At 40.1% G+C, this 26,211-nt stretch overlaps 1 protein-coding gene across 4 annotated transcripts in view; it reads left to right on the top strand.

Moving 5' to 3' along the window:
• Window positions 1–26,211, top strand: part of PCNX2 (pecanex 2) — a 308,138-nt gene that overhangs the window by 128,620 nt on the left and 153,307 nt on the right. For all 4 annotated transcript variants that reach the window (XM_064383610.1, XM_064383609.1, XM_064383611.1 and 1 more), the window contains exon 19: window positions 636–786. In XM_064383610.1, the coding sequence (XP_064239680.1) occupies window positions 636–786 (151 nt within the window). The remainder of the gene's footprint in view (window positions 1–635; window positions 787–26,211) is intronic.

Here is a 26,211-nt window from a genome sequence, read left to right as displayed (position 1 = left end):
GGTTCGATTGCTTTATCCTTACCCTTTCCTGCATCTGGGGAGCTGTTTTGTTTGCAAGAGTGATGGCACATCTTGTGGAATCCACTGTGAGGACAGTTAATAGTGATAAGGCAGGCTGACAGTGCTCTACTATGAGTAGAGAAGAGAGAAGTCACTGTATCAGGGTGAGGTGGAGGTCACAGAGCCAAAAAGACTACAGGAAAATGATGTCCAGTTATGAAAACAAAGTGGGCGCTCCAGATGGGATTCCTGGCTGTGGTCCTTACTGACAGTTGCTGTCTCTGTACAAAAATATTGTCCATCCATGAACTCCCCTTTCATAGAGGAAACATCTATGAGCTACAAGGGTTATTCTTCACCTCCTTAGAAAATTTTTAAATGTATTCCAAAGGAGCCTAATTCTCTTGGCCTCTGTACTTCCTCAGGCTAGTTCTCCCTCCTTCTTATAGTGGTTTCCACCACATGAACCAATTTCATGGTATAAGGAAGACATTTTCAGAGGCCTGAAACAAGAACTGAGTCTATATCCTTTCAGAGGAAAAAGTGGAAGGACAATGATGTTATGTATTATTCATTGGCATCCCTCTCCCGATCCTCTAGGCTAAATAATGAGATTCTGCCCATTTTTATCGCAGCCATTTCTCAGCATCGTGCTGTTTGCCTTGGCTGGCGCCGTGGGGTTTGTAACACATTACCTGCTGCCTCAGCTCCGCAAGCATCATCCCTGGATGTGGATTTCACACCCCATTCTCAAAAACAAAGAGTATCATCAACGGGAACTGAGAGGTTAGTAATACATTCATCATTTAAAGAAAAGACAATAAAGGAAGAGTGGGTATACTTCAAACCGGAGAGCATGTGCAACAGAGTGAATATAGTTAATGCCATAGAACTGTACACTTGAAAATGGTAAATGGTACATTATGTATATTTTACCACAAGAAAAAAGAAAACATATACAAAACATTATATGGTATTTGTTCCCAGATATTCCAGCCAACCATAACAAAAAAAGCCAGGTGAATCAGAAGAATGTTTCATAAAAATATTAATTGGCTATTGGGATTGTGGAAAAATTGTATCATTCAGACTTGAAGATTATTTTGTTCCCACCAAAATTAACTGGGGCCTAAGAAGAGCATCACTTGACCATGCTCCCATATCTCATGAAATGGTGGGGATGGAGCAGGGCCTGACCATTTAACTTTCAGGCATCCTGAACCCTTGCATTTTCTTTAGCTTGCCTTGTTCACCTAGGCCTGTACCTGTATCTACACTTGACTGCCTTAACAGTTTCCATGGGCATCTCTGGCCATGATCATCTAATAACCTGGTATTCATAACCATTCCAGAACCTTAGGGAAGAAATAGATTTCTTCTAAATAAAAAGCCTTCTGACTGAGTGTGGTGGCTCACGCCTATAACCCCAGCACTTTGGGAGGCTGAGGTGGGTAGATCACCAGAGGTTGGGAGTTTGAGACCAGCCTGACCAACATGGTAAAACCCTGTCTCTACTAAAAATGCAAAATTAGCCAGATGTGGGGTTCCACATCTATAATCCCAGCTACTTGGGAGGCTGAGGCAGGAGAATCACTTGAACCCGGGAGGCAGAGGTTGCTGTGAGCTGAGATTGTGCCATTGCACTCCAGCCTGGGCAACAAAAGCTTCCATTAAAAAAAAAAAAAGAAGTTGAAGATGGCTGAAAGGGAACTTCTCCAGAGTGCAGCTCCCAGTGAGTGTGACACAGAACAAGAGTGATCTCCATATTTCCAAATGAGGAACTGGGTTCATTTCAAAGGGACTGGTTGAACAGTGGGATTAACCCAAAAAAGGCAGTGAGAGTAGCCCAAAGAGGGCAAGCCGAGGCAAGGTGGGGCTCTGCCCCACCCGGGAAGTGCATCTGGCACAGAGTATCGGGGTCTTCAACCCCTCAGTACTCCAATTCAGATACTGCGCTTCACTCCGTGACTTCTGCAGCCAACAGTTCAGGAAAATGCCAAGTGAGAACCACCGTGAGTTGTCAGTGCAGACCCAGGCAACATCGCCAGCTGGCCCGGTGCCTCAAGTTGTTGGCGCAGACCTGGGCAGAGACTTTGACTAACACCGAGAAGGCTTGCGGGACAGAACTGCCCGTCCCACAGAAGGAGGGAGAGTTGAAAGTGGGGAGTCAGATGATATGGCCATACAGGTCCCACCCCCACAAGATCCAGCAATTGGAAGCCCTCTCATGGGAGAGTTTCGAAGTTAATACATCATATTGAGCTCCATCTGGGATAAGCGAGCTCGGTAGAGGGAAAGACACTTGCCATTGGGAAGTCTCACCTGTGTAAGCAGAAACCAGGGGAAGAATAAACAGCAGCCTGGCCAAGACCGAGGCAGCCCAGCCTTGGCCTCCACAGGCAAATAAGGGACAGTCTGTCTTAAGTGGAGCACTGACCCTTGTGTAAAACAACAACAACAAAAGCCTTATACAGGAGAAATAACCCCAACTTTAACAGAAAGGATATCCACTCAGAGATCCCATCTGAAATCACCAACTTCAAAGATCAAAAATAGATAAATCCATGAAGATAGGAAGAAACCAGAGCAAGAAGGATGAAATCATCAAAGTCCAGAACGCCTCTCCTCCCCTGAGAGATTACAGCTCCTCACCAGCAAGAGAATAAAACAGGACAGAAAATGAATTTGATGAACTGACAGAAGCAGGCTTCAGAAGGTGGGTAATAACAAACTTCTCTGAGCCAAAAGATCATGTTCTAACCCAATGCAAAGAAACTAAGAACCTTGAAAAAAGGTTAGACGAAATGCTAACCAGAATAACCAGCCTAGAGAAGAACATAAACAACTTGATGGAGCTGAAAAACACAGCATGAGAACTTCGCAAAGCATACACAAGTTTCAGTAGTCAGATCGATCAAGCAGAAGAAACGATATCAGAGATTGAAGATCAACTAAATGAAATAAAAAGAGAAGGCAAGAAAAGAGAAAAAAGAGTGAAAAGAAATGAACAAACCCCCCAAGAAATATGGGATTATGTCAAAAGACCTAATCTACGCTTATCGGTATACCTGAAGAGAACGACGAGAATGAATCCAAGTTGGAAAACACTCTTCAGGATATTTTCCAGGAGAACTTCCCCAACCTAGCAAAGCAGGGCAACATTCAAACACAGGAAATACAGAGAACACCACAAAGATACTCCTCGAGAAGAGCAACCCCAAGGCACATAAATCAGATTCACCAGGGTTGAAATGAAGGAAAAAATGCTAAGGGCAACCAGAGAGAAAGGTTGGGTCACGCACAAAGGGAAGCCCATCAGACTCACAGCAGATCTCTTGGCAGAAACCGTACAAGCAAGGGGTTGGGGTCGGGGGGTAGCAATATTCACCATCCTTAAAGAAAAGAACTTTCAACCCAGAATTTCATATCCAGCCAAACTAAGCTTCATAACTGAAGGAGAAATAAAATCCTTTACAGACAAGCAATTACTGAGAGATTTTGTCACCTCCAGACCTGCCTTACAAGAGCTCCTGAAGGAAGCACTAAACATGGAAAGGAACAACCGGTACCAGCCACTGCAAAAATTAACCAAATGGTAGAGACCAACGATGTGATGAAGAAACTGCATCGACCAATGGGCAAAACAAACAACCAGTAACAAAATGGCAGGATCAAATTCACACATAACAATATTAATGCTAGCTGTAAATGCCCCAATCAAAAGACACAGACTGGTAAACTGGATAAAAAGTCAAAACCCATCAGTGTGCTGTATTCAGGAGACCCATCTTACATGCAAAGACACACATAGACTCAAAATAAAGGGATGGAAGAAGATCTACCAAGTAAATGGAGAGCAAAAAAAGCAGGGGTTGCAATCCTAGTCTCTGATAAAATGGATTTTAAACCAACAGAGATCAAAAGAGATAAAGAAGGGCATTACATAATGCTAAAAGAATCAATACAGCAAGAAGAGCTAACTATCCTAAACATATATGCACCCAACACAGCAGCACCCAGATTACATAAAGCAAGTTCTTAATGACCTACAAAGAGACTTAGACTCCCTCACAATAATAGTGGGAGACTTTAACACTCTGCTGTTAAAGTCTGTTAACAGCAGACTTTAACACTGCTGTTAAAGTCTCCCACTATTTTGTCTGTTTAATACTCTGCTGTTAAAATCAACAAGGATATCCAGGCCTTGAATGCAGATCTGGAACAAGCGGACCTAATAGACATCTACAGAACTCTCCACCCCAAATCCACAGAATATACATTCTTCTCAGCACCACATTTCACTTACTCTAAAATTGACCACATAATTGGAAGTAAATCACTCCTCAGCAAATGAAAAAGAAGAGAAATCATAACAGTCTCTCATACCACAGTGCAATCAAATTAGAACTCAGGTTTAAGAAAGTAACTAAAAACTGCACAACTTTATGGAAACTGAACAACTGGCTCCTGAAAGTCAACTGGATAAACAATGAAATGAAGGCAGAAATAAAGATGTTCTTTGAAACCAACAAGAATGAGGACACAACATACCAGAATCTCTGGGACACATTCAAAGCAGCGTGTAGAGGGAAATTTATAACAATAAATGCCCATATAAGAGTGAGGAAAGATCTAAAATCGACACTCTATAGTCAAAATTGAAAGACCTAGAGGAGCAAGATCAAAAAAACTCAAAAGCCAGCAGAAGACAAGAAATAACTAAGATCAGAGTAGAAATGAAGGAGATAGAGACACAAAAAAAAACCCTTCAAAAAAATCAATAAATCCAGGAGGTGTTTTTTTTTTAAAAAAGATAAACAAAATAGACTGCTAACCAGATTAATATAAAAGAAAAGAGAGAAGAATCAAATAGATGCAATAAAAAATGATAAAGGGGATATCACCACCAATTCCACAGAAATACAAACTACCATCAGAGATTACTACAAATTACTCTATGTACATAAACCAGTAAATCTGGAAGAAACGGATACATTTCTGGACACCTGCACTCTCCCAAGACTAAACCAGGAAATTGAAACCCTGAATAGCCCAATAATAAGGGCTGAAGTTGAGGCAGCAATTAATGACCTACCAACCAAAAAAAGTCCAGGTTCAGAGGGGTTCACAGCCGAATTCTACCAGCTGTATGTACAAAGAGGAGCTGGTACCATTCCTTCTGAAACTATTCCAAACAATACAAAAAGAGGGAATCCACCCTAACACATTTTATAAGACCAACATCATCCTGATACCAAAACCAGGCAGAGACCCAACAAAAAAAGAAAACTTCAGGCCAATATTCATGATGAACATAGATGCAAAAATCTTCAATAAAATACTGGCAAACCGATTGCAACAGCACATCAAAAAGGTTATCCATCACAATCAAGTAGCCTTCATCCCAGGGATGCAAGGCTGGTTCAACATATGCAAGTCTATAAACATAATCCATCACATAAATAGAACCAAAGACAAAAACCACATGATTATCTCAATAGATGCAGAGAAGGCCTTCAGCAAAATTCAACAGCCCTTTATGCTAAAAAGTCTCAATAAACTAGGTATCGATGGAATGTATCACAAAATAATAAAAGCCATTTATGGCAAACCCACAGCCAATATCATACTGAATGGGCAAAAACTGGAAGCATTCCCTTTCAAATCTGGCGCTAGACAAGGATGCCCTGTCTCACCACTCCCATTCAATATGGTATTGGAAGTTCTAGCCAGAGCAATCAGGCAAGAAAAAGAAATAAAGCGTATTCAATTAGGAAAGGAGGAAGCCAAATTGTCTCTATTTGCAGATGACATGATTGTATATTTAGAAGATTCCATCGTTTCAGCCCCAAATCTTCTCAAACTGATAAGCAACTCCAGCAAAGTCTCAGGATACAAAATCAATGTGCAGAAATCACAAACATTCCTATACACCAATAACAGAGAGCCAAATCAAGAGTGAACTCCCATTCACAATTGCTACAAAGAGAATAAAATACCTAGGAATATAACTAACAAAGGATATAAAGGACCTATTCAAGGAGAACTACAAACCACTGCTCAAGGAAATAAGAGAGGACACAAACAGATGGAAAAACATTCCATGCTCATGGTTAGGAAGAATTAATATCGTGAAAATGGCCATACTGCCCAAAGTAATTTATAGATTCAATGCTATCCCCATCAAGCTATCAATGACCTTCTTCACAGAACTGGGCAAAACCACTTTAAACTTCATATGGAACCGAAAGAGAGCCCGCATAGCCAAGACAATCCTAAGCAAAACGAACAAAGCTGGAAGCATAACACTGTGTGACTTCAAACTATACAGGACTTCAAACTAAACATGGTACTGTTACCAAAACAGAGACATAGACCAATGGAACAGTACAGAAGCCTCAGAAGGACACCACACATCTACAACCATCTGATCTTTGACAAATCTGACAAAAACAAGCAATGGGGAAAGGATCCCTGTTTAATAAATGGTGTTGGGAAAATTGGCTAGCAATGTGCAGAAAGCAGAAAATGGACCCCTTCCTGACACCTTACACTAAAATTAACTCCAGATGGATTAAAGATTTAAACATAAGACCTAGCACCATAAAAACCCTTGAAGAAAACCTAGGCAAAACCATTCAGGACATAGGCATAGGCAAGAACTTCAGGAATAAATCACCAAATGCAATGGCAACAAAGCCAAAATAGACAAATGGGATCTAATTAAACTTCAGAGCTTCTGTACAGCAAAAGAAACAATCATTAGAGCAAACCGGCAACCAACAGAATGGAAAAAAATTTTTGCAATCTGCCCATCTGACAAAGGACTAATATCCAGAATCTACAAAGAAATAAAACAGATTTACAAGAAAAAAACAAACCCATCCAAAAGTGGGTGAAGGATATGAACAGACACTTTTCAAAATAAGACATGTACAAGGCCAACAAACATATGAAAAAATGCTCATCATCACTGGTTAGAAAAATGCAAATCAAAACCACATTGAGATACCATCTCAAGCCAGTTAGAATGGCAATCATTAAAAAATCTGGAGGCAACAGATGCTGGAGAGGATGTGGAGAAACAGGAACACTTTTTACACTGTTGGTGGGAGTGTAAATTAGTTCAACCATGGTGGAAGACAGTGTGGTGATTCCTCAAGGATGTAGAAATAGAAATTCCATTTGACCCAGCAATCCCATTACTGGGTATATACCTAAAGAATTATAAATCATTCTATTATAAAGATATATGCACACGTATGTTCACTGAGGCACTGTTTACAATAGCAAAGACCTGGAACCCACCCAAATGCCCATCAGTGATAGACTGGACAAAGAAAATGTGGCACATATATACTATGGAATACTACGCAGCCATAAAAACTATGAGTTTGTGTCCTTTGTAGGAACATGGATGAATCTGGAAACCATCATTCTCAGCAAGCTGACACAAGAACAGAAAATCAAACACCATATGTTCTCACTCATAGGTTGGTGTTGAACAATGAGAACACATGGACACAGAGGGGAGCATCACACACTGGGGTCTGTTGGGGGGGGCTAGGGAGGGACATGGGGGCGTGGGGAGGGTGGGAAGGGATAACGTGGGGAGAAATGCCAGGTATAGGTGATGGGGGATGAAGGCAGCAAACCACCTTGCCATGTATGTAGCTGTGCAACAATCCTGCATGATCTGCACATGTACCCCAGAACCTAAAGTACAATTAAAAAAAAAGAAGTCTTTTAGGAATTTTCTGCTAGGTCTTTCCTTGCTCTGTAATTCCCTGTTCTATGTGTGAATGGGTGGAAGAACACTGATTTATCCACAGTTTTAGACTCCTCAAAGTTATTGCTCACAGATTATAACTGTGCTGTCCAATGCTGCTGATTCTGCATAGAGCTGTTTAGCCCATTGTAACTTCTCAGTTGTTAGTGAGTTATCTAATTGTCTGTATGTCCAGGTGTAAAGATAAGTGAGGGGCACCAAGGTTCTTGGACTTAAAGTACTGAACTCAGCCAAATTTGTCACCAGCAACTTTAATAGACTAGTGTGACAAAAGGAAAAGGGAAAAATAATTTTAAAAATAAATATGCAAGAGTCACTGAAGATGCTGTCCAGAATAGAGAGTGCTTCCGTAACTAGCATCTCTGGGTGGGCACAAGGAGCCGCCTTAGTTAGAAACAGCCCAAGTAGAAAAACCGGCTTGTTCAGTGGAGAAAGATGGCCTCGTCAGCCTGCTGGGGTTTGGAAGTGCAGAGGGTAACTGAGACTTCTCTCCCTTGAAGACTTACTCTTCCCAGCTACAGAATCAGGAGCTAGCATAAGGATGGAGCTGCATAGTTTTAAATGTTCTGTAAAATTTCAAGTGCTACTTAAATGTAAATTATTATCAATATTATAAAAACTGAAAGAAGATAGACTCAGAGAAGGTTCTATTTATAATTGGGTTTGTATATTTTACAGTCCACTTGTAGAGGAAAGTCCCTACCCCAACAGGTGACTGCTTGTGGATACATAGAGGAGCCTGATGAAGAAGACCAGTTTCTATAGAACTTCTGCAGCCTTTAGGTTATAGTTCCCTTTCATTCAAAAACCTTTAGAAAGACTAAGTGTTGGTGAAATTAGTGGAGTGTTTGGAGTTTAATATTTTGATGTTATTGGTAAGCTAGTTGATGGAGATTTGAAGTAAGAAGCTTTTCTTTTTCTTTCTTTCTTTCTTTCTTTGTTTTTTGATATGGAGTCTCACTCTGTTGCTCAGGCTGGAGTGCAGTGGCATGATCTCGGCTCACTGCAGCCTCCTCCTCCTGAGTTCAAGCAATTCTCCTGCCTCAGCCTCCCAAGTAGCTGGGACTACAGGTGTGCACCACCACAACTGGCTAATTTTTGTATTTTAAGTAGAGATGGGGTTTCACCAAGTTGTCCAGAATGGTCTTGATCTCCTGACCTCATGATCCGCCCTCCTCGGCCTCCCAAAGTGCTGGGATTACAGGCATGAGCCACCGTGAAGCTTTAACTGCATGTCTATATTTATATATGTACCTGTACCTAGACATTTACCTTTACCTATATTTATACATTTCCTTATACTTTTACTTTTGTCTATATCTATACCTTTACCTGTTTGTAACCTAAACGTTTGCCTATACCCATACCAATACTTAACCTCTATGCCTTTACCTTTACTTCCGTTTATCTTTTACCTATACCTGTATCTATACCTCTACCTTTATCTATACCTATACCTTCATTTGTACCTGTACCTTTCCCTATGCCAGTGACTATACCTATACTTTTACCTTTACCTCCACCAATACCTTTCCCTATACCTATTCTTAAACTATGCCCATGCCCAAGCCTATGTTTATATGTACATATTTAAGTACCTTGGGGTGAACAAAGAGAACTTGTGAAGCTGAAGGAAAGGAAAATGAGACAGATTAGACTTGCACTTCCCTTATTGTGGCAGTTCAGAGTATAGAATTCAACAACGAAAGATAGGAGTGGGCCATTAACAACTTTTTTTTTTCTCCCCTGTATCTAAGACAGCCCCATTTAAATGAAAATCATTTAGCTATTTTAAGCCTACATGGCTTTTTTAGTACAAGATTCAAGAACAAGTACAGTGAGTGTTTTTGTGTCTGACTTCCCCTCTCAGAGGGTGAGTGAGTGGCTGGCACTGTGTCCCTGTGTATCCGGTAGACGTAGGCTGGCAGGGGTCCATACTTGCTTACCCAGTGTCAGGCAGAGGCTCTGTGGAAGTTTCTCACTTGCCTACACTAGCTATTTATAAGCAGCCTGAAATCTAGCCGGGAGTCACACAGGTTTGACAAATTAGGCACGTGATGAAAAACAGATTCCATTTCAAAATTAGGTGTATTAGAAGGAAAGCCTACAGACACAAAATTTAAAAATGATTTAAGCCCAGTTACCCATTCTGGTGCCATCTGTGTCCTGAGTTTTCTTGCCTCTTCTTCCTGGACTTCTGCCTTTTAGGTTTTGACTCTATTTGTTTCCATCAGCAACAAGAAATGCACAGGAAACTCAGGTCAGGAACAGCTTTTCATGTGAAAGCGATGCTCACGTCTTCTTTCTCATAGGAGCACAGAATATTGTCACTGGGAAAGAAGGCGGGACAGAGCAGGACTAGCCAGTGTGTAGCATGCAGCTGGAACACAGTGGTTCCAGGGCAGACATCACTAACTGAGACAGAGTCCTAGAACTGGGCTGGCAGCAGACATTTCTAATCAATTGGAATGGTAAGATAAGACATATATGTTGCCCCTGTCTTAGAGTTTATAAAATCCTATTCTACCATTTTACCAAGATGGAAACTGGAGCCTAGGGACAGAAATACAACTTGGGTCCCACTGATTTTGTGGCCAGTGAGTGACTAGAGCCCAGGTCATCTCACTACCCACATTGCTCTCATTCTGGGTGGGCAGTCACGTACAGCCTGAATGTGATTCTCAGGCTGTTTTCGCAATTATCACTACCCAGAAGAGCCATATGGCTACAGTCCTGTAAAGTCTGACGTGCCATCTTCCCATGCTAACACTACAAGGCTTTCTTCCCTGGTTTGATACAAACTTGCTACAATTGATTCTAGGCATTCTTGTGGCTTCTCAAACACACCACAGTCTCTCCCTCTGCTCTCCTTTCTCCTTCCTTGACTAGGGCTGCCATTCCTCCAGCTTCACCAGACTAACACCAGGCTGCTCATGCTTCAGGTGTCTGGTTTGTTTGTTTTTTGTTTTTTTGAGACTAAGTCTCGCTCTGTTGCCCAGGCTGGAGTGCAGTGACGTGATCTCGACTCACTGCAACCTCTGTCTCCCAGGTTCAAAAGATTCTCGTGCCTCAGCCTCCTGAGTAGCTGGGATTACAGGCACATGCCGCCACACCCAGCTAATTTTTGCATTTTTAGTAGAGACACAGTTTCACCATGTTGGCCAGGCTGGTCTTGAACTCCTAACCTCAAGTGATCTGCCTACCTTGCCTTCCCAAAGTGCTGGGATTACAAGCATGAGCCACTGCGCCCAGCCCAAGTCTGTTTAAAATCAGCCCCTCCAGAGAAGTCTTGCCCTGACCATTTAAACCTGACTAGCTTCCCCGCTATTCCCTGAGCCTCCCTTTCATAACCACTTATAACCACTGGTGCCTAAGGTAGACTGAGCTCCACGTCTGCTTGCTCATGCTCCTCCTCCAGTGCTCACGGCAGTGCGTGGTATAAAGAGGGAGGCTCACAAATGCTGAACTGCATTTACTTTAAACATCGTCACTCTGTAGTTGCTGGAACAATCTTTAAACTTGGTGCATGTACTTCCTTTTGGTTTCCTTTCCTTTCTGCATACTTTAAATATATACTTTTACTTGGTAGAATGTGGGGATACCAAATTAATTTTGGCATAAAATTCGAACTATGATAAATGGAAATAGATATTATAACTGAAGTTGAAGACTTCAAATTGAAACATATCTTTTTTAGTCAATTTAGTTCTTTACCTTGGAGTCTAATTTATTGAAAGTAAATATTGTCTCCTCCCAACCTTGATATGCTGTTTCACCAATATTTGAATTAGGAGAACAAAATTCTATCACTTATAGTATAGTTCAGCATCAAATGAATCATGGTGGTCTTGTGGACATAACTGAGTTACGTTAATGTGTATGTGTGAAGTTGCTCTTCATAAAATTGCCATATTTCCCACCAATCTAAGTTAATCATACTGAACATGACAGCAGACAGTACTATAGACAACACCATATTATTTTAGCTTGGAGTTTTTGAGACTAAATGTTAAAGGACCACTTATATTTTTAGAAAATAAAACAAATTAATTTTCCTGAATCATGATAATGATTCCAGACAAATGACTTTATTGATTGATCCCTGTCATAAAGGAGTACAAAGTTGGATCTGATTGAAAATTTGTTTTATCTTAAAACCTTCCAAAGAAACTATATTATTTTGAAAAGCAAATATTGGGGTTGAGTCACAGTTCATGTGGTCCTCCAAGGTAATATTTCCATAATATTATAATTCTTGGCTTTTAAGAATTTAAAATAGTGACCTGATTTGGTGACTGTACTCTTACCATAAAAATGGGTTATAATGGAGTTATAAGAGATTGACACAAAGAATGAGTACAGTATTGAGATTCATTTATTTACTTGTTTGTTCACGTAGAAAATTCTTATGGAGGCTGGGCGTGGTGGCTCACACCTGTAATCCTAGCACTTTGGGAGGCTGAGACAGGCAGATCACTTGGGGTCAGGAGTTCTAAACCAGCCTGGACAACATACTGAAACCCTGTCTCTACTAAAAATACAAAAAATTAGCCGAGCATGGTGGTGCACACCTGTAATCACAGCTACTCAGGAGGCTGATGCGAGAGAATTGCTCAAATCCAAGAGGCAGAGTTTGCAGTGAGCCAAGATCCCACCACTGCACTCTAGCCTGGATGACAGGGCAAGACTCCATCTCAAAAAAAAGAAAATGCTATTCACTTATTCCGAAAATAATTATTGAGTTCCTACAATATGCCAAGCCCTGTGAACCAGTGACAAAGGAATGACTAAGATATAGTTTCTGTCATCAAAAAGACTTATGATCTGGTAAATAAACCTATGGCCGTGTCACAGTAGAAGAATTGTGACTGTTACACACATACAGTAATATGGCCTGTGACACTGTGTTCCACCCTGCAGGAAAGACAAACAATAGCTGGGCAAGATGGTATGTGCCTGTAGTCGCAGCTACTTGGGAGGCTGAGGTAGGATGATCACGTGAGCCCAGGAGTTAGAGGCTGTAGTGCACTATGATAGAGCCTATTGAATGGCCACTGCACTCTCGCACTTTAGTTGGAGCCACATAATAAGACTTTTTTTTTTTTTTTCCGAGACCGTCTCACTCTGTCACCCAGGCTGGAGTGCAGTGGCGCAAGCTCAGCTCACTGCAACTTCCGCTCCTGGGTTCAAGCAATTGTCGTGCCTCAGCCGCTCTACTAGCTGGAATTACAGGCATGCACTACTACGCCGGGCTAATTTTTGTACTTTTAGTAGAGACGGGGTTTCGCTATGTTGGCCAGGCTGGTGTCGAACTACTGGCCTCAAGTGAGCCGCCTGCCTCGGCCTCCCAAAGTGCTGGAATTACAGGCATGACCCACTGCACCTGGCTGACACTCTTTCTCTTAAAAAACAAAGAAAAAAGAAAGATGTAGAAGGCTGTTATCCTAAGTGAGGAGCTTATAATTAATTTTATGTATCATTATTTAAGCCTTTCCAACTTATTGATATGCATACAAAATGGAAAATATATGGAATTATATAATCAAATGTTGCATTGATATCTGGTGCATGGCGGATAGTCAGTAAATATTGGAGGAGAAAATGAATGATTCATGATTTGTAAATTCACCAAAGGAAGGTTTTCTATAGGCTGATGAGGGCATAAAAAGCCTCTTGAAGTGAAGGGTAGTTTGAAGGATTCACATGTACCTTGGTATAGTATTGAAAAGCTTAAGCTATATTTTTGGAAGCATTAGAATAAATTAATATAATATACATTATGAAACACATCAATTAAACATCTATTTAAATTGTATTTTTAAAAATCCACTATTACAAAACATTCACTAATGAGTCCCAAATTTGCAATTCTTAAATGAAATTTAGTTTGCATTTTAGCAAATCTTGTCTATCGGTTTACAAATAGACTAGTTTCTATGTGATAGACATGATTCTGAGAGCTCTTGCCTTTTATAATGTATTTTTTGCTTATATCAAAATAATACATAGTATTAAAAATCAAATAGAACAAGTTGTCATGAAAAGAAAAAGACTCCTGTCCGCCCATTTCTGATTTTCCCTGTACAGAAAAAATTACTTTCTGTTCTTTAGGTATCTCTTTTTGTATTCTTCTAAATAATAATCATGTGCGTGTTCTGCTACTTCTTGGTATTTTAGACTTGTTTATCTACTGACTTTCCATTATAAAAGATAAGAATTATCTTCCTTTATGCATGAACATTTTCACTTTCCTCCTAATACAGTTTCAATATTTTTGTTGAATGTCTACTAAGGTTTTTTTAACTGTTAAGTCTAAATATTGTTCACCTCTGAGTCCAGTAGTACAGACCTTGATTATCTTTCTTATTCAAATGTTTGTTTTTGTATTTTCTCGTCTTTCCAATAGCTCTGTAGTATATTTGTCGTTCTAACTTTCCACACAGACCAATCTGTCAGATACCCTATTAGCTCCATCCTCCCTCCCTGACACCCTCCTGGAACCTGCTGCGAGTTTCTGTTTGTTGTTTACTCCCTTTTCTGGAGTGAAGCTCATCCTCAGTTACTCCTGAGAAGAGGCACACTAGAAGAAACTTTCGAGATCACCTCTGCTCATCATTTTCCACCTGACTTTGTGCCTTGTTTCACTCATTGTGCTAGGCAGTTGGTGGACCTTTATAATCTGGATGTACATGTTGTACAGTTTTGGAGTTTTCATCAATAGATCATAGTGCTATCCGAATGCCTTATTTCACAGAATTTGCACAGTAATTAAGTGAAACTTCATAACATATGTAAAAATCCTTTCAAATGTATATAGTGCTAGGTTAAAGGACTATGGCATGAGAGGGATTGTCTGATTTCAGAGCATAAAGGCTGTGCAGGGGTCTTTGGAAAGAGACTTACTTTGCCATGGCTAAAGAGGAAGGATGTATTCCTTACCTCCCCTTTTTCCCCACGTAAAAAAGATCGTAGCTTTAGAAAGTCGTTAGAGACTTGGAAAACTCTCCAAAGTGTTTTTAATTCAAAGTGACTAAAATGGTTTGAACCATAAACTGAACTAGTACTAGCAGAGTAACATAGTCACTGTGTGCTGTGATAATAGTATGGGAAGGTGCATTTCAAATGCCAAATAAATGACTTTGCACTGGGTTTTTAGAAACCAGCTTGTCAGTTGGAAGCCTGCTTTATTAATTATGCTCTCTGTTGCTATTATTTTCCTTCACCTTCTCTTCCCCACATTTTCCCTTCCTCTCTGCCAGGTACTCTCACACTCTGGCTGATCTCCTCTAGTCCACTGGGAAACTTACCTTCCTGTGTCAGTCTCCACAAGGCTGGGGGTGGCCACCGGGGTTTGGCAGTGAAGCCAAGTTACCTTGCAGCAGGGAAAAAGAAAAGTGGAATTCAGTTACCTCTGCTTGCAGCAGAGGGAGGTCTGGAGAAACTCAGGCCAACCTGGGCTATCATTAAGAAAGACAGGATTAGGCCTGGCGCGGTGGCTCACTCCTGTAATCCCAGCACTTTGGGAGGCTGAGGCGGGCGGATAGCCTGAGGTCAGGAGTTCGAGACCAGCCTGGCCAATATGGGGAGACCCTGTCTCTATTAAAAATGCAAAAGTTAGCCGGGTGTGGTGGCAGGCGCCTGTAATCCCAGCTATTTGGGAGGCTGAGGCAGGAGAATTGTTTGAACCCAGGAGGCAGAGGTTGCAGTGAGCTGAGATTGCACCATGGCACTCCAGCCTGGGCAACAAGAGTGAGACTTCTTCATCTCAAAAAAGAAAGAAAGAAAGAAAGACAGGACTTGGGGACAGAGTTCAATGGTTATCTGCCAGCCTCAGATTCCAGTTCTCCAGCAAGCCACAGGGTGTTTATCCAAGGCCCATTAAAATTCTCTTAAACTGCTGATAAACCTAATGCAATATGGAGCTAAAATGAATGGTCAGTAGTAAGAGGAGTAGTACTTAAAAAACTAACACTAAAAATCAGCAAGTCTTAATATGCAGCATGTGATATATATGCAGGACGGCCCTACAGTGACTTTGGGCTGTGTTCACACAACAAACATGGGAGGGGCTAAAGAGGGCATTTTGAAGAATAATGTTAGTCCTCAACTGCAGTTGGTGCAGCCACTGTGGTGAGCCCTGACTCAGTCTCCCTAAAGTAGGTCTGTTGGAATCTTAGCTGAGGTAGCTTAACCTTCATAGCTCTCTGTGATAGGATAATATATGGAGATGCCATGGAGAAAATAGAAATGGTGTTTTTAAGTAACCTTGTAATTTAAATAACATACAAATGACACTCTTCTGAATTGGACATTTATTGAGCACCTGCCATGTCCTAGGCACCGTTCTGGGTGTTGAGGATGCAAGAGTAAGCACCTTGTCCTTGCTGTTGGCAGGATAGTTGTTCTAACGAGAAACTGTGTCTACCATGTGGCCACAGTGACAGCATTTGGAATTCTCTCTTAACCCTCTTCATGTAAAAATGTCGATCTAACCTTTTTCATGTGAAAAATGTACAAATGATTCCATTTGCTTTTTCTGTTTTAAACATTAATATTATGGCTTGGTGTTAATTGAGGACCTTTCTGTCAAGAAGAGAAGGCACATTTCACACTGATTCTGCCAGGAGTTTCTCCTGCTGTTTGAGGAAATGTGAAGGACACATTTTTATTCCCACTGAACTAATGAAAAAAAAATTAATGGAATGGTTTTGGGGAAATGAACATTAAAAAAAAATTGGAGTTAGACTTTGTATCAAATGAATTTCCAGCTGTATTAAAGATTTAAAATGTTTTTAGAAAGGAAGGAAGAAGAAAGAAACCAGAATAGCACTGCAAGAAAATGTAGGTCAAGTTATATCATCTTGGTTGAGGAAGAGAAAAAGAATTTTCTAAGCATGATGCCAAAGTAAAAGCTCACTAATGAAAAAACAGAAAGCTTTTATTCCTTGAAAAACATAAACTTTAATATTCTGACTCTCTAACGTTGCTCTTTCCCATCTTGCATTTCTTTGAGAAATTTACCTTGATGTTGAACCTGATAATGTCTATCAATTCATTCAAAATATATTTATTGTGTCCCTGGGACGGTGTAGGATGGTGGGGACCTAAAGAGCAGATGTTCTGAGAAAATAAAATGCTTTGGCTAGACGCAAATCCAGTACCCTACAAAAGCAGCAGTACCCACTGTGGGAAAGCACCAGCTTCTCCTCAGACTTTGTTCTACTAGGCATCTTCTTAATTAAGTTATTCATGCGTCAGTTAATCAAGTGTGCTACCTGAGATTTTCTGCGTGGCCACTGTGGGCAAAGTCCAGTGCTGAATGCTGACTGTGACTGAGAAGGACAGCCCTGGCCCCACTGGCTGCAGCTGCAGCCCTCTGGAGAAATGGTCATTCATCCCATGGAGAAAGTACAATGAAAGAAACATATAGGGGGTTGGAAGGGAGTACAAGGGAGTCTTCATTTAGATCTGAGGGAAAAGGAAGGGCTCCTTGAGGAAGGGACATTTAAATTGAGGCTTAAGTAAAGGAAATGAAGTAGAAAAAATGTGTGTGTGTGTGTGTGTATATATATTATATTACATTTTTACATACAAACACACACACACACATATATATATGTATATATAAATTGAGGTCTAAGGATAAGTGGAGGAAGAGGATTGTGGGCATGGGAATGGGCCATGAGCAGCCCTGAATTCACTTACTTGAAGAAGAAAAAGTGATGGACCATGGGTTCATCAGAGATCAAGGGCTTTGAGCAGCAAGGATGATGTGACTTCCTTTACCTTCCATTCATGCTACTGGTTTTTTAAGTGAAGGCTGTTTCTAAATAAACAACATGTGTACATGTTAGTGCTAAGAACTTGACGATATCTGAGATTTGAGATTTGACCCAGGAAGATACATGAGAGTGAGAAAAGCTTACAGAAAAAAAGCAGTTGTCTATAATAAGGGGATGGTAACAGCACAGATGTGTTCATTCCACTTTGCAAAGTCTCTCTGCCTTAGATGCCTCAGGGGTGACCAGGGATAGTTGATTCAAGCTGCACTCCCATTGAAATGCATCTGGTCCTTATACAGCAGGAAGCTCCGTATCCTTGCAGCTTAAATCCTAATTCAAGGTTTGAATTGGTGAAGATTGTCTTTTTAAAGCTAAAAACATCCTGAGGATTTTTATTAACTTATAATTATAGAGAAGAACTTATTTTAGTAGCAATAAAGAGTCTAAATAAAACACAACCTGAAAACCCTTTAAGAAAATTTAAAGCTTTTAATTGTAATGAGTCTTGCAAATGACATAATTAGTTTGTATGCTTTTTCTCAAGGGCCTAATATTCCAGAGAAAAGAGAAATAATCATGCTAAAGTACTGTTTTTTTATGGTCTCTTTGCATATTTGGGACATTACAGAAAGGCAGTTACAAAATATCATTGCGAAGATTTTCTTTTTAACTTTACTTTGTGTGAACCCTGACACAACCTGGGGATGCAGGAAACACATTGACCATGCTGCTGCCTGTGCAAGCTTTCCTTTTTCTAGCTTTTCATGGTTGTTGTACATGAAAGGAGTAAGTGTAATCTTTGAGGAATCAGAATTCTGGACTTACACTTTTGTTTTAGCTTCTTCTTACATTATTATTCATCTTTCAGTGTGTCCCTTTCTACTTCCAACTATAAACATTCAGTATGAGTTCCATTTATCCATTAAATGTTTTCCTCATCTGGAGACTAAAGCGTGTCATTAGAATAAATTGCTGAGGTTGGTAGAAGGATTCTAAGATAAGAATTAAAGTGAAATTAAGGCCAGGCGTGTGACTTACACCTGTAATCCCAGAACTTTGGAAGGCTGAGGTGGGTGAATCACTTAAGATCAGGAGTTCAAGACCAGCCTAGCCAACATGGTGAAACACTGTCTCTACTAAAAATACAAAAAATTAGCCTGGTGTAGTGGTCCGTGCCTGTAATGCCAGCTACTCGGGAGGCTGAGGAAGCAGAATCACTTGAACCCAAGAGACAGAGGTTGCAGTGAGCCAACATCCTGGCACTGCCCTCCAGCCTAGGTGACAGAATGAGACTTCATCAAAAAAAGAAAAGAAAAGAAAAGTGAAATTAATATTTTGTCAATATGCAGGGTTAACAGAACCCAAAGAAAAGAAAAGTGAAATTAATATTCTGTCAATATGTGGGGTTAACAGAACCTGAAATCAAAAGTTTGGGCTTGTGATCCCTGGGATTTGTTCTCTACTCTGTTGTTTCTGATGTATATTTTAACTTTTTTCCACACATTTTCCCATCTTTGCTTTAGCTAGATGTATTCAACACCCACCAGGAAAACCATACCTTGGGATGAATCTTTACCTGAAATGTTTTGTTTTTTTTTTTTGCTTCTGCTTGCTGGTGTATGTGCATAGTGTAAACACATTTGCTATCCTCTCATCTAGAGAGTCAGAATTAATCAGTGGGAAGCATGCGGTAGTTTTTGTATTACATTTAGATGTCAGCAGTTGTCACTTTCGTTCCTTTGAAGCACCTTGGACAGTAAACTAGAGCTGAATTATTCAACCTGGTTTCTAACTCGGTCTTTGTGACTCTCCTGTCCCTATAAAAATAATAGTAAAGGTTTTGTAACTTATGAGTTAACTGGTTTCTATTTTCCCAAAAGATTTTTTTCCTTTGAAAGTCCAATGTAGAGCTCCTTTATAGCTATCATCTTGCTTTGCTTCTAAGGAGAGATTTGATTATCAGGTACCTCTTAAAGATCCGTGGCCTCAGCCTATCTCCCTATGTGTTATTGTAGCTATATAGAATGCAGGGCCTGCTAACAAAATACTGTTCTAATGTCAGACAGCAGAATGGTACTTACAGTTCGAGTCTTCCTAAAAATTAAATGTTTTAATCACTTGCCTTAAAGTTGTGTCTATGATATACAGTTGACCTTGAACAATATAAGTCTGAACTGTGTGGTCCACTTACACATAGATTTTTTTTTTTTCAGTAAAAGTTACACCTAGTGCTCCTGCCTCTTCTGCCTTCCCTTTCACTTATTCCACCTCTTTCACCTCTGCCACCCCTAGACATCAGGACTAACCCCTCCTCTTCCTCCTCAGTGAAGACGACTAGGATAAAGACCTTTATGGTGATCCACTTCCACTTAATGAACAGGAAATATATTTTCTCTTTCTTATGATTTTTTTAATAACATTTTCTTTTCTCTAGCATACTTTATTGTAAGGATACAGTATATAGTACATATAACAGATTAAATATGTGTTAATCTTCTGTTTATGTTACCAGTGAGGTTTCTGATCAACATTAGACTACTAGTAGTTAAGTTTTTGGGGAGTGAAAGTTAAATTCAGACTTTTGACTGTGCAAGCATTGGTGTCTCTAGCCTCCCCATTGTTCAAGGGTCAGCCGTAGTTTCATGTGCTCACACACCGCCCCCCCCCCAGGTAGTACAGATGGTTAGAATATCACTGAATAAGCATTTCACTCTCAAATATTTGGAAAGGCATGGATAGTAAATTCAGAGCTTATTAGTGCCTTCTCTTTTATTTGAAATTCATTGCTTTATGTGTTTCTGAGATGAGTAAACTGAAATTCTTACGGAAAACCTACTTTTGTTATCATGACCTGTGGTAAATCCTTGCAGACTGTAATGGGATTATGTCCCTCCACTCAAATTAATCCATCTCCACTCACTGGAAAATGTCATTTTCTAAAAGTAAATGTGACAAGCTCTGGAAAATCTAGTTCTTACTCTCCCATTTAAATGGTGCGCAGGCTGTTCTACAGTGATGACCCAGCCACTCAAATGTTTCTTTTAATTCATATGTTTTTCTAATAGCACTGGGAAGAGCTTGGCTTATATTGCTCTTCATTTACATTTTTTTGCAGGAATCTAGCTAAGGTTGTCATGTCTCTCTGAATTGATGACAAATGTTGATAGAACTCTGTAAATGTATTTTTATAAGCAGGCTGAACTGCATTTGATATGACGGCCTCAATCTGACACTGTTGATCTCTTATAAATTGAGAAATCAGAAAAAGTAATTTTGTACAGAAAGAAACTTAACTATAACTGATTGCACTTTATGAGAGATTAAAATAGGAAATGTTATTTAATGTGCTATAGTTACATTTTTCTGTTTTGTAATCAAAAAAGTACTTCAAAAAGACTGCTTTTTTTCTTAGACCCTCTGCTCAATGTAATCATCCAGAATTCCCTCGACCACTAAAAATGACAAGGTAATAAACATTTACCAAACCACAGCTCTCTGGCAGACATTCTAGCAGGTGCATAGTACCTACCCTTAACAAATTCAGAATCTAGTGGGAAGATTAGTATTTAAGTGAACAATTACTCTATGCTATGACATTTACTAAAATTATAGAATTCACAGTGTACAGTGGTGGCATGAAGGAATAACACTCTTTGCTTTGAAACTAGAAGTAATACAGGTTGAGTATCTCTTATCCAAAATTCTTGGGGCCATATTTTTGATTGTGGTTTCTTTTGGATTGTGGCATATGAGCATTTCCTTTAAGTATCACGTTGGTGCTCAAAAAGCTGTGGATTTTGGAGCATTTCAGATTCCAGGTTTTTGGATTTGGGATGCTAGACCTGTGTATACAGAGCACCTGGCTCAGTGTCTGGCAGACACCTAATGGGTACTCGATATGTGGGACTTCAGTAGAGCACCGAAGGTAAGGAAGTGGGGGGATCCACCCAGGAGCAGGCAGAAAGGGGATACATGGTTTATAAAAAATTTTCAAACAATAAAAATACCAATTAAAAGTTATTCCTTTTTATTATCACCATGTACTGAGAATTCTAAACAGTGTCAGTGGTAAATCCTCCTCCTACCAGAATAGATGCTTCAAAAGCCCTGCCCTTGGCAGCCTCTGGTAGTCGCTGTATTGGAAGCAGGGGGCTCAAAGGGGCCTGAGGTCTCCAGAAGGCAAGATGCCAGGTCCTGTAAACAGATTGGGAGTTTCTCAAGCAGGAAAGACTGAGGGTCATTCCAGGAAGGCATCTAGCACACATAGAGGCACATAAAACATCACGGTTCACTCCAATGCAGGGGGAAGTAGAAATTGTTTTCAGTCAATGGTGGCAATCAGTCAGATATCAACATGGAAAAAAATGAATCTTGGCCCCATCTTACGCTATACATAATAATCAATGCTAGATAGTTTGCTGATCTAAATATGAATGATAAAGCAATAAAGATCTTAGAGAAAACCATAGGAGAATGTGATCATCATCTTTTTCTCTTACACGTAGCACCAAAGGCCCTAAAAGAAAAAAAATGAGAAGTTGGAACTTGTTAAAATTCTGTATTCTGAATTTCACTACTAAGAGAGCAAAAAGCTAACCATAAAATGTGAGAAGATTGTCTTCATACATATCCTGGCTAAAGACTCACACCTATGATGTATAAGGAACTCCCAAAAATCAATAACGAAGAGACATATAGTCCAATAGGAAAAAGAACCAGGCAACAGAATGAAGAACTACTTCACAAAAGTGTGTATCCAAACAGCCAGTAAACATGTAAAAAGATACTCATCTGCATGAGTCATTAAAGAAATGTAAAATAAAACCGTAATGTGATACCACTCTACACACACCAGCATGGCAAAAATTAAGAAGAGAGAAAATATTTTGGCAAAGATGTGGAACAAACAAAAGGAACTCTCTTGCACCATCTGTGAGAGTGTAAATCGGTACAATACCTTTGGAAAGTTCTTTGTCATTATCTACTGAAGCTTGCTATATGCATGCCTGCTAACCTACCAATTCTATACCTAGTTAAATATTCTATAACTAGGTTTTGATGAGAACCTGACTGGAGTAAACTTAAAAAAAAAAAAAAAAGGAAAATAAGGTTGTTGAGAAAGTGAGTATGGCCACATTTTTAAAAAATGCAAATATTTTCCAGGTAGCACCTGGAAAATAACCAGCATCTGAAAGAAAATATAGGGCCAAAAGAAAGTATTTTTAAAATGCTTTTGAGATAGGGTCTATTCTCTGTTGTCCAGGCTGGTGTGCAGTGGTGCACTCACAGCTTATTGCAGCCTCAACCTTCGGGCTCAAACAGTCCTCCCACTTCAGCCTCTCAAGTAGCTGGAAATACAAGCATGCACCACCATGCCCATTTTAAACTTTTTATAGAGAGAGGATCTCCCTATGTTGCCCAGGCTTGGGGTATATTTTTAATGGAAGATATTATAGCAATTTTTTTTTTCTGATGAGAATGACTTAGTAAAGAGAAAAAAAAAACAAGTAATGAGGAGAACAGGGAATCATTGCAAGAGACAAGTCCTCAAGTAGACAGATAAGAAGCATTGGAATACAGTGTACACATCTGGCTGGGTTAGGAAACTGTTTATCTGCATAAAAGATAATTATAATTTTTTAAGACAAAATTGATTAAAAGCATGGAAGACAGAAAAGAAGGGACAGATATGCAAAGAGTGAGCACATGGAATCAGCAGTTTAGTCCTTCTGTCCTTAAGTCTCCATATATAGAGGAAGATTATCCAGAATAGTAGTTCTCAAGCTTAAGCATGTATCAGAATCATTTGTAGGACTTATTAAAACACAGATTGCATTGCCCAGGGCCCAGTCCACAGATTTCTGACTCAGTGGAGCCAGGATTGAATCTGAGAACTGGCATTTGTAACACATTCCTAGGGGATGCTGGTACTGCTGGCTCCAGTGTTCCTGAAAGTATTGCCTGAGGTCCAGGAATATCTGCATCACCTAGAAGTTTATTAGAAATGTAGAATGTCTGGCTCCGTTCCAGACCTATTGCATCAGATAATGCATCTTAACAAGGGGTTTATTTGCATGTTGATATTTGAGAATCACCATTTAGGACAGTGTTTTTCAGCTATGCCTGAGGTGATTTCAACATACAACTATGAGAAGTGAGAAGAGCTGGTTTAGGATGACTCCAGGTATATTGTCTGCATGGCTAAGTGAATGCAAAGATGTATGAGGAAGAGAACGTGTGTACAGGTTGACAGCATTCAATTTTTGACATGTATTTGAGAGTTCCTTTGGGACATCAGATGAACCTATTCAGTTGAATATTTAGATCTGAAGTCCAGAAGAAAGGTAAGATATTGAGTTATAGATTTGAGTGTCATCAGCATGGAAGAAATAATTAAAGTTGTGGGCGTTGAACATATCAGCTCAAGAAGATGAGAAAAATAATGAGAACAGCAAATGACCAGGGATAGGGGAAGAGGAGACTACAGAGGAAATGGGAGAAGAGTAGGGCAAAAGGTTTGGGCACAAGCTGGGGATGGATGCCGGGATGGGGAAGCTAAGGACAGAGAGAGTTTTAAAAAGAAGGGAGGCTTAATCATGTTTTATGCCTCAGAAAAGTCCAATAAGAGAGACTGAGAAGTATCAGTTATTTGACAGTCAGGAGGTCACAAGTGGCCCTGCCACGTGAAGGTCAGGGAAAGGGTAGCTGCAAATACACGGAGGCAGAGGTGTCCCCAGTAAGCAGGAGACACAGAAGTGGGAACATCAAATATTGACAAGATTTCCAAGAAGCTGAGAAGTACAGAAAAGGCCAGAGAGAGCTCTAGAAGGAGGTTCACAGTGGAAGGTGAGTTTTCCACACAGAGAAGAATGGGATCTTGCCACTTGCCTTGGGAAAGAGCTAGCGATGAGGCAGGGAGTGACTACTGAACCAAGATGGCAGGAGCATGGGATTCAGGACATTGTTGGAGCTTGGCTTCAGGAAGAGCCAGAAGGTAGATATGAGTATAAGTGAATTTGTAGTTGGAGGGAATTTGTACTTCATAGACTTCATTTTCTCTAGGAAGTAGGGGTCAAAGTCATTTACTGGGAGGGAATGCAGGAGAGGTCTCGAAGATTTAAAAAAAATTTTTTATATACTTTCAAACAGATTAAAATCCTTTAATCTATATATAAAATGTCTGATATACCTAGACTTTATTATGTATAAATCATTCATTATGAAATAACACATTTCCAAATTCACTCCAGAAAATAATTATACTTTGTCCATTAAGAATACTCAACATTGAATTCCTACCCAAGATCCTTGCTCTTGAATTTTACTCTCCTCCCACTCTTCCTCCCTGTTTCAGCTGTCACTATAATTTCTTATTTTTATCTGGATGATTTCTCATTGTCTTTTCTATTTATTAAGCTGATCGTTGGGGTATCTGTTCTCATAATACATTATTTCCGAAATCTTAAAGAACTTTTGCTCTATCCATTCTCACCATTCCTAGCCCATTCAAATGAATTCTTTTCAAGTAAGGTTTCTGAATGCTAAATCTCTCTGCGCGCACACACACACACACACACACACACACACACACACATACACACACACATTTTTTCTTTTTTCTGAAATGAAGTCTCACTCTGACACCCAGGCTGGAGTGCAATCTTGGCTCACTGCAATTTCTGCCTCCCGGGTTCAAGTGAATCTCTTGCCTCAGCCTCCAGAATAGCTGGGATTACAGGCACATGCCACCATGCCTGGCTAACTTTTGTATTTTTAGTAAAGTCCGGGTTTTGCCGTATTGGCCAGGCTCGTCTCGAACTCCTGACCTCAAGTGATCGCCCACCTTGGCCTCCCAAAGTGTTGGGATTACAGGCGTGAGCCACAGCACCCGGTCTTTCTTCATATTTTTCATCTAATGAAAGTAGTTATGTTTTTGAGTTGCAAAGATGATATATTCTTATATAGAAATATAAGCCATATCACAAAGAAAGTAAAAAGTTTCTATTTGTGTATATGTGTTTATGGTACTTTTTGAGATCTGTCATGTAGAGCCCCAGTGAAGCTGATTGAAAACAGACAATTTGTCTGCTATCCTGGTTAAGAGACCTGGACGGAACAGGCTGTTTTGTGAGCTTGAACTTTTCCTCTTTTGTGAAATGTTCTTTTGCAACCCAATGTAAAAACTACATAAAACTCTTTTTTTTTTTAACTATAGATCATTGTGGGGTATAGTTTTTTACTATAAATTGTTGAAGAATGTGGTTCCAGGAGTATGATGGTGTTGCCTTCCACATTGCAGATTTAAGCTTTGAGGCTTGCTGTGGAGAGCATAGAGCCCACAGCAGAGCTGGTTCATTTGCTGGTGGATGGGGGCCCACTGCAGCTCTGGATTACTGACACAGAGAGCAGGGGTCAGGGAATGAGATGGGCCTACCTGAGGACCCTGAACCTGAACCTGCTGTGCTCTCCTCAAGGTGGGAAGCAGAGGAGAGTCCTGGCTCTTGTTCCACATCCAAGAGGCAGGGATGAAGCATTTCCCCACCCCTGAATGTGACCTAAGGAAGTGTGTGCTCTGACCATTCAGACCAGCTGCCTCTTCTCCCCAGAGAGAAAAGGACAGGCTCCCCAGATGGACAAGCA

This window comes from Aotus nancymaae, unplaced genomic scaffold (genome assembly GCF_030222135.1).
Source record: "Aotus nancymaae isolate 86718 unplaced genomic scaffold, 86718_ANA_hifiasm-v0.15.2.pri h1tg000032l_0, whole genome shotgun sequence".
NCBI classification, from domain to species: Eukaryota; Metazoa; Chordata; class Mammalia; order Primates; family Aotidae; genus Aotus; species Aotus nancymaae.
This window is presented reverse-complemented; position numbering and strand designations above follow the sequence as displayed.